Source organism: Simochromis diagramma, unplaced genomic scaffold (assembly GCF_900408965.1).
Source record: "Simochromis diagramma unplaced genomic scaffold, fSimDia1.1 OVJJ01000321.1, whole genome shotgun sequence".
Lineage (NCBI taxonomy): Eukaryota > Metazoa > Chordata > Actinopteri > Cichliformes > Cichlidae > Simochromis > Simochromis diagramma.
This window is the reverse complement of record NW_024386772.1, coordinates 16,359,625-16,369,344: the sequence shown is the minus strand read 5'-3', so window position 1 is coordinate 16,369,344 and position 9,720 is coordinate 16,359,625. Positions and strand designations below refer to the sequence as shown.

Sequence of the window (9,720 nt, the reverse complement as noted above, 5' to 3'; positions counted from 1 at the left end):
ACATTGTTCATTCAGGGGCGCTAGTTTCCTTCACTATGCAAATGTACTGTTTATAAGGCTGGAGAAACCTGCAGTCAGCTGAGACTGAAGAAGTCACTTGGATGAGTGACAAAACGTTTCTCCCACTGAAAATGTCCAGATGAACAGAATCAACCTTTTGGGATTTACTTACCTGGATGATTAAGCACGCATCCAGACGTTATTTTATTAATATTTTTAAAATGATAGCGGCACACACGAAAACTTTTGAAGCACAAACCAGCACAAATGTAGCACAAACGTTTAACATCAATTTTGTTTGATTTGGGTAATGTGGGGGGGCTGGTTGACCTTTTGACCTTTGCATTTTCATTAATATCTTTAAAACAGAAGCAGCACAAATGACAATTTTAGCAGCACAAACCAGCACAAACATAGCACAGTTGATTGACATCAATTTTGTTTGATTCCATTAATGTGGGGGGGCTGGTTGACCTCTGATGACTTCTAGAAATTTTTATTAATATCTTTAAAATGATAGCAGCACAAACGAAAATATTTGCAGCACAAACCAGCACAAACATAGCACAAACGTTTGACATCAGTTTTGTTTGATTTGGGTAATGTGGGGGGGCTGGTTGACTTTTTGACCTTTACATTTTCATTAATATCTTTAAAACAGAAGCAGCACAAATGACAATTTTAGCAGCACAAACCAGCACAAACGTTTGATACCACTTTTGTTGGATTTGAAGAAGGTGGGGGGGCCAACTTCACTCACATGTCTGTTAGAGGTGGGAATCACCATACACCCCACGATACGATATTATCACAATACTTAACTCACGAAACGATATTATTGCAATTTTTTTTTTTAATATATATATTTTTGCAATATTCTGGGTATTGCAATACGATATTTTGTGATTTATCACATATATTTTCTACTGCAGATTTTGTCCATAAAGGTAAACTTTATCAATATTCATTTTATCTAATAATAAAGTCTCACACTCAGTCTTTCTCTCATGTCAGTCAGTTTTATTGCTGACAAAGTGAACGGTTTGTATAACAGTCTAGTAACCAACTTAACTGAACGTAACTATCTGGTACAATTATAGCTTAAAACCAAATATAATTTTACATTAAATAAAAAAGTTTTAAATTTAAATAAAATAAAACATTTCTTAAATTAAAATAAGTAAACTGTCCTGTTTGTTGCTGCCCTAAAAAGTTAAACACATTTGGACAGTGAAGCAATGTCAGCATTCTTGCTCAGAAAAAGGAGCTGATCAACATGCTCTGAAGTCAGAGTGCTCCGTTTTGCTGTGACGATGTCTCCAGCGGTTGAGAAGACTCTTTCAGTCGAGACACTAGTACCTGGGATACAAAGGTATCTTTTTGCCAGTGTGGCCAGGAAAGGATAGACTTCCTCATGGGATTTCCACCAGCTTAGTGGGTCTTCTGTGAGTGCCAGTGACGTGACCTCCTGGTATCTTTTCACCTCCTCCTCAGCTGTGGCAGATAATGATTTTGGTGGGGCTCCAACATCACCATAAGTCTGACCAAGCAAGTCTGTTAACCCACAAGACTTCCTCATCTTGGCTGGTATGAGAGGGGGTCTGGGATTTTGTTCAGTCTCGTCAGGTTTCTCATGATGTTCATGGGCTTCTGGCTCACAGATGGGCTGCTGCCTCTTTTCTTCCTGTAGAAAACCCACACACATACAGAGAGAGGGAGAAAATAAATATTTCATATCTTTTAGTATGCAGTAATATGTTAGCAAATTATAATTAATGTATTTAATTGTTAAATAGAATATTACCAATATGACAAAAATATCACCGATCTACTAATATTGCAAGTAAGTAATTTAAATTATAACACCAGAATGTTTGCTTACCTGAAGGCTTATAGCCTCAGCAACCACTCTGGCATAGGTTTCCTGTCTTTCCTCCAGTGACAGGAACGGCAGGGTTTTAAAGCGTGGGTCGAGAGCTGATGCTGTGTAGAGGGTGTTCCTCTCGACTGTGCTGGCATATCTCTTCTTAAGATCTTGACTGATACTTTGCTTGATGTTTCTGACCAGCGCTGTGTCACCAATGTTGTCTTGGGTGTCGTGCAACAGCTGTGCTAGCAGCGGTGCTACGAGAGACAGAGTAGGATTCTTTTCCTCAGACATCACAGTAGTCGCGACTTGCATTGACTTCAAGGCCCGGACAATTTCTTCAGTGTTCCCAATATCCGTCTCGTTTAGAGTAAAGATATCTGTGCTACTCTTTCTGACTTCGGGAGACAGCAGCGCTGCACAAATCGCAGGTTTTTGTTCAAGGAAACGCTGGAGCATGTCATAAGCACTGTTCCATCTCGTGCAGACGTCGGTCTTGAGCTTGTGAGTCGGGAGCTGTAACATTTTCTGTTTTTGCTCCAGAGCGTGGTTTGCCACTGTGCTTCTATTGAAAAACCCAGTTATGCGCCGCACTCTTCCCAAGACCCTGGCTACTGCAGGCAGGTTTAAGGCTCGTTGTGATGCCAGATTGAGCGTATGGGCGAAACACTTCACATGCAGGTATCCCGCTAGCTGAGTGGCAATTGTCATATTAGAAGCATTGTCGGTGACAACCACCAGATTTTTGTCGGCAATTCCTGTGCTGCATTTTGCAGGAGATTTGCAATGTTCGCTCCGGTGTGACTTTCATGTAATGTTCGAGTTTGGAGAACGTAAGACAGCAGTTGCCAGTCCGCTGTGAGATAATGAGCTGTTATAGTCACATATGAATCCACAGCCCGCGAGGTCCATGCGTCGCAACTTAATGCAACCCTTTCTGCTGTGCTCAAACTTTCCTCAACTTTACGCTTCACATCTATGTAGAGATTGGGTACGGCTGTGTCCGCGAAAAAACGTCGTGATGGTATCACATACCTGGGTTCCAGCGTCTTGATCATGTAAGAAAAGCCCTCGTTTTCCACAATGTTGTAAGGACGCAGGTCTTTGCAGATGAAGTACGTGATAGATTGTGTTATTTTCTTAGCTCGCTCTGAATTGGGAGATAGCTTTGCTAAGCTAAGAGTGTCCAGCGTTGGTTGATTTTTCAGTGGAGCTGATTCAGAGCTAGCTTTCCCGTCCGCGGTTAATGCTATATTTGGATGGTGCCGTGTAAGATGGGCCCTCATGTTCGTAGTATTCCCAGAGTACTTTATTTTCATACGACACACCTTGCAAATCCCGTGTGTCATATCCATCTCATTTGTTCCATCCTTGTTAAAAAATCCAAAGTACGTCCAGACATTTGATTTAAACGCAGATGGCGCTTTCCTGATCTCTTTTTCTTCCTCCATCTTTGTTTGATCTATTTTCCCATGTGCCGACCTAACCTCTGCTGACCTCACTAGAGAAAAAGCTCAACTGCACCATCTGGTGGACTGGAAGTTTTTGGAACAAAATATCGATATCTGCTGTCCCTGTATCGATACATTATTAGCAAACAAAATATCGCGATACTACGCAGTATCGATTTTTTCCCCCACCTCTAATGTCTGTAGCTCTGTCACCGGTTTAGGGAACATATTTAGTTTTAAAGTGATTTAGCGGGCTTTTCCTGCCTTTCTGGGGGATTATATTGCACTAAAAACGATGTAATATGCATGTCCACATAATTATGGATTATTAAAATTGTGATATTTAAAAAAAACACACCCTGTATCTTAAAGAACATAAATTAGGAAATAGATAATTGTAAATGGCCTCGCTAGAAGTCTGACTAGCTATCCACACAGCTAAACATCAGAATCAGAATCAGAATCAGAAAGGGTTTTATTGCCAAATGTTGAGCGGGCTTACAACATTAGGAAATTGCTGCGGTGCTTCAGTGCAAACATACTGTTATAAATACTGTTATAAATTAAGCTTAAATAGACATGAAAATAAAAATGAGAATAAGAATTAAAAGTGCTAAGTAGCTAGATATATACATGATATATACATGAGTGCAGGTGGTGATCAGTGCCAAACATGGAATGATGCAGTGAACACAGCGTAGGGTCATGTGTTAGTGGTGGGAACAGTCATACGGTTATTGTTCATGTGTTCAACAGCAGAGGGGAAGAAACTGTTCTTATGGCGAGAGGTTCTGGTGCGAATGGACCGGAGCCTCCTGCCTGAGGGGAGCAGGTCAAACAGACTGTGTCCAGGGTGAGAAGGGTCAGCTGAGATCCGAGCTGCACGCCCCAGTGTCCTGGAGGTGTACAGGTCCTGCAGAGATGGGAGTCTGCAGCCAATCACCTTCTCAGCAGAGCGCACAACACGCTGCAGTCTCTGTTTGTCCTTGATAGTGGCTCCAGCATACCACACGGTGATGGAGGAGGTGAGGATGGATTCGATGATTGCAGTGTAGAATTGCATCATCGTCCGTGTTGGCAGGTTGAATTTCTTCAGCTGCCTCAGGAAGTACATCCTTTGCTGGGCTTTCTTAATGAAGGAGGTGATGGTGGGCTCCCACTTCAGGTCCTGGGTGATGGTGGTACCCAGGAAGCGGAATGAGTCCACAGAGGTGATGGGGGTGTCAGTCAGGATGATGGGGGGGAGTGGAGCTGTGTGCTTCCTGAAGTCCACAATAATCTCCACTGTCTTCTGGGCATTCAGCACCAGGTTGTTGTGGCTGCACCAGGACACCAGACGTTCAACCTCCCTCCTGTAGGCAGACTCATCCCCGTCCGAGATGAGTCCAATAACGGTGGTGTCATCTGCAAACTTGATTAGCTTGACAGACTGGTGGGTGGAGGTGCAGCAGTTAGTATACAGGGAGAAGAGCAGGGGAGAAAGAACACAGCCCTGAGGGGAGCCGGTGCTGATGGTCCGGGAGTCCGAGACATTCTTTCCCAGCCTCACATGCTGTTTCCTGTCAGTCAGGAAGTCAGTGATCCACCGGCAGATGGGATCAGGCACATTCATCTGGGAAAGCTTGCCTCGGAGATGGTCTGGAAGGATGGTATTGAAGGCAGAGCTGAAGTCCACAAACAGGATCCTGGCGTAGGTTCCTGGGGAGTCCAGATGCTGCAGGATGAAGTGTAGGGCCATGTTGATGGCGTCATCTACAGACCTGTTGGCTCTGTATGCAAACTGCAGGGGGTCCAGGAGGGGGGCCGTGAGGGTCTTGAGATAGGAGAGAACCAGGCGCTCAAAAGACTTCATAACCACAGATGTCAGAGCCACGGGTCTGTAGTCATTTAGTCCAGTGATCCTAGGTTTCTTGGGGACAGGGATTATGGTAGAGGACTTGAAGCAGGCAGGCACATGACATGCCTGCAGTGAGGAGTTGAAAATGCCAGAAAACACTGGGGCCAGCTCGTTTGCACAGTGTCTGAGGGTGGCAGGAGACACACCGTCTGGGCCGGGAGCTTTTCGAGCATTCAGACTCTTAAACTGCTTCCTCACACCTTCTTCATGAATATGAAGAGTTGTGGTGGGAGGAGGTGGTGTGAAATCCTCTTTTGTGTGGGGTGAGGAGGGGGGTGTTGTAGGTGAAGTGTTTGAAGGTGGTGATTGCTCTATGGAGGGGGGAGAGGTGGGGGAATGAGTGTCCAAAGTGTCTCTATTGTTGGGGCCGTTGGAGGTGTGAAGGCTGCCTGATGGCTCGTCAAAATGGCAGTAAAAGTCGTTGAGGGTGTTGGCCAAGAGCAAGTCATCAGTGGAGTGGGGGGTTTTAGGCTTGTAGTTGGTGATATTCCTAAAACCTTTCCACACAGAGGCCGAGTCATTCTCTGAGATCTGCTGCTGCATCTTCTCAGAGTGCTGATGTTTAGCAACGTCCACTTCTTTAGTGAACCTGTACTTGGCCTCTCTGTAGCAGTCCCTGTCTCCGCTTCTGAACGCCTTTCTCTTTTCCAGCCACAGCTTTTTGAGTTTAGGAGTAAACCAGGGTTTGTCATTGTTATAACTCACCCTGGTGCGTGATGGCACAATGCTGTCCTCACAGAAGTGGATATAGGAGGTGACAGTGTCCGTAAACTCGTCCAAGCTGTTAGAAGCAGCCTTCATTGTGTCCCAGTCTGTAGACTCCAAACTCGTGCGAAGCTCCTCCACAGCCTCGTTGCTCCACAGCTTTTTAGTCCTCACGACAGGTTTGGAGAGCTTCAGCCTCTGTCTGTACGCGGGGATTAGGTGGATCATGACGTGGTCAGAAAGTCCGAGTGAAGCGCGGGGCACCGCACGATAGGCCCCGCTGATCGTGCTGTAACAGTGGTCTAATGTCCTCTCCTCTCTGGTCGGGCATTTAACATACTGCTTGTATTTGGGAAGCTCATGACTCAGATTGGCTTTGTTAAAGTCCCCAAGAGCAATAATGAGAGAGTCCGGGAATGTCCGCTCCATGTGCAGTATCTGCTCCGCTGAGCTGCCTGCGCATCCGCATCTGGCGGGATGTAAACAGCGGCCAGGATGAATGAAGCAAACTCCCGCGGAGAATAAAACGGTTTGCAGTGAATAAAAAGGTATTCCAGAGAGGAAGAGCAGTGCTGAGCAATCACTGTTACATCTGTGCACCAGCCACTATTAATGTAGAAGCAGACACCTCCACCTTTGGTCTTACCAGAGAGAGAGGCCTGCCGGTCTGCGCGCAGCAGATGAAAGCCCTCCAGCTTGAGCGCGCTGTCCGGGAACCCAGGAACCCAGGAACTCCAGACAATAGATGAGATCTTATGAAGTTTACTGGTTCTTTCATTTTGTGAAACTGTAACAATAAAGCATATGTGGAAATGTACATTACTCATCTGTACTGTTAACAACAACATGTGCCAATGACCTAACAATGCATTTGAGAAGCTAGCATGACGATTAGCACCGCTAATTAGCATATGAACTGGCGATCTCATTTACATATGAATAGCACATAGAAAACTTGTTAACTGTGGTCCATCACACATAAAGACAACACTTGGAGTGTCTCATTGCCTTTTACCATTAAATACTTACAGACAATGCTTTAACAAACACCCAAAGAAGGACATGAATGTGGAGCAGCCATCTTGAAACAGCATAGCAAGAAAACATGAACTTCCTGTCTAACTCTTCTTCTACTGTCCCAAAATATCGACTTAAAGGGGCCACAGGGTGGCGCATTTACTAACATTTAAACATGAAATTAACTAAGCAGTAACATAACACTCCCCGCCTGGGATTATAACAATCCCACATTAAACTGTCAGTCACTAAACTTTTGGGGGGACAGCAGCAAAACCACTTCTGTTACAGGACGAGAGAAAGTCTTCTTATTGCCTGAGTGCGAAGTAGTTACTTCGACTTTCCTGACAAGTCCATCTTTCCCTGGGAAAGTCTTGGTTATGATACACATGGGCCAATCGCTCCTCTTCACCTGAATGTCTTTGAGCAGAACGATGTCTCCTTCCTTGAGACTTTGTTTCTTGTCCTGCCATTTGTGTCGCAACTGAAGAGTATGAAGGTATTCCCGTCTCCATTTGGACCAGAACATGTCAGCGAGACCTTGTACTCTTTTCCATTGTTCTTTCAGAAATATCCCCTTTCCAAAGTCACCAGGGGGTGGCGCTGCTGAGTCTGGTTTCATCGTGAGCAGCATCGACGGCGTGAGGATGAGGGGTGACTCAGGATCGGTGGACACAGGAATCAGGGGGCGAGCATTCATAATAGCACAGACTTCTGCCATGAATGTTGACAACAGTTCATGTGTTAGTAGTGTTCTTTTGCAGTCCTGTAACATAGAGTCGAGGATACGCCTCGCAATCCCAATCATCCGCTCCCAGGCACCGCCCATATGGGATGCATGAGGTGGGTTGAAGATCCACGAACAGTTTTGTTTGCTTAAGTAGCCTTCGACATCCTTGACTGACATGTTTGATCCGTCCATTTTCAGTTCCCGAGAGGCGCCGATAAAGTTCGTACCGCAATCCGATCTTAGTTGTCTTGCTGGGCCTCTGATTGCAAAAAGCCGCCTTAAAGCATTTATGAAGCTGTCTGTGCTCATTGATTCGATCAACTTGATATGGACTGCTCTTGTCGACAGACAAGAGAAGAGCTAGCTTGTCCTCCTCTCGTGCGCCGGGTTACAATGTCCCATGGCCCGAACACGTCTACACCCACATATGTGAAGGGGGGTGCAACTTGCATTCGTTCAGATGGTAAGTCTCCCATTTGCTGACATTCCGCTTTTCCTCTCAATTTCTTGCATGTGACACACTTAAAAAGCACTGTGCTGATAGCCCTTTTGGCTCCTACCATCCAGAATCCTGCAGCTCTAATGGCACCTTCCGTGAAATGTCTTCCTTGGTGTTTCACAGTCTCGTGATAGTGCCGTATTAAGAGCGTTCCCAAGTGGTGTCGGGCAGGGATGATGAGAGGGTGAGTGGTGTCGATACCCAGTTCAGATTGTATGATTCGGCCTCCAACTCTTAAGAGTCCATTACTATCTAGAATAGGATGCAGTTTCCAGAGACTGCTTGAGGGGGGAATCGTGATCCCTTCCTGAATACACTTTATTTCCTTTTTGTAGCACTCACTCTGAACACTCTTTATGATGCAAACCTTCGCATTTTCCAATTCTTCCACTGTGGGTTGACAGAGATGCCAACCACGACAGCTGGATGCTTGGTTGGATTGACCAAAGGAACGAGCAATGTGGGTCAAGCGGGCAACTGCTCTGAGGAGAGGACTGTAGTTGGAAAACTTCTCAAGATGAGATGAACTTACTGTTGACTTTGTGGCTTGTGTCAGATTTGTTGTCACCAGCGGACGTATTTCCGTATCAAGGGTGGGATCCACAAGGTCAAACGTGACTGGAGATTGCGACTGTGCAGACGGTTTGAGGAGAAAGGCTGGCCCTTTAAACCATGTTGTGCTGCTCAGTTGCGCTGCTGCAACAGAGCGGGACCCATAATCTGCTGGGTTGAGTTCGGATGGAACGTGCTTCCACTGGTTGGAGCATGTTGATTGGAGGATGCGTTGGACCCTGTTATGCACGTACACATAAAATCTTCGTGACTGATTGTGGATGTAGCCTAGCACGACTTTACTGTCAGTGTAGTACTCAATGTCGTCAAACGTGATGTCTATTTCTGCTACTATCAGCTCCGCAACTTCAACTGCAAGCACTGCAGCAGATAACTCTAGTCTTGGAATTGTGAGGCCGGCTTGAGGAGCTAGCTTTGTTTTTCCAAACACAAAGCCGATTTCTGTTTTGTTTGAAGTACACAGTTTGATGTAAGCGACAGCTGCAATGGCTTTCACGGATGCATCAGCGAATACACAAAGTGTTTTAGTTTGGGCGCCAGATGTAGAGAGAGAAGTGTAGGGGCGTGGTATTTGGAGATCTTCTAAATCTTGAAGTGAGTCCTTCCAATTGCTCCACTCTGCCTTCATGTTGTCTGGGAGTGCTGCATCCCAGTCATCCGTCAAGCTGGTAAGTTCTCTGAGAATCAGTCTGCCTTGAATTGTGATTGGAGCGAGAAACCCTAGGGGGTCGTAGAGACTATTGACAGTAGAGAGGACACCTCTACGTGTGAAGGCCTTTTGCTCGTTGTCAACTTTGAATGTGAAAGTGTCTGTGTTAACATTCCACAGCAGCCCTAAACTGCGTTGCACTGGCGAGTTTTGAGCGCACAGGTCCAAGTTTCCAATATTTTTTGCCCTGTCTTCTGGTGGGAAAGCCTCTAGGACTGTAGGTCAGTTGGAGATTACTTTGTGTAGTCTGAGATTTGAGGAAGCAAGAGCCC

At 45.6% G+C, this 9,720-nt stretch overlaps 1 protein-coding gene across 1 annotated transcript; it reads right to left on the bottom strand.

Annotated features, from left to right (window-relative positions):
* Window positions 1-1,193: 1,193 nt before the first annotated feature.
* LOC120747037 (E3 SUMO-protein ligase ZBED1-like) lies at window positions 1,194-3,445 on the bottom strand. The gene is made up of 2 exons (XM_040052606.1): window positions 1,883-3,445; window positions 1,194-1,684 (listed from the first exon to the last, which is right to left on the bottom strand). Exons 1-2 carry the CDS (start codon window positions 2,576-2,578, stop codon window positions 1,214-1,216), a joined length of 1,167 nt encoding a protein of 388 aa, XP_039908540.1. The 5' UTR covers window positions 2,579-3,445; the 3' UTR covers window positions 1,194-1,213.
* Between the last annotated feature and the right edge of the window lie 6,275 nt (window positions 3,446-9,720).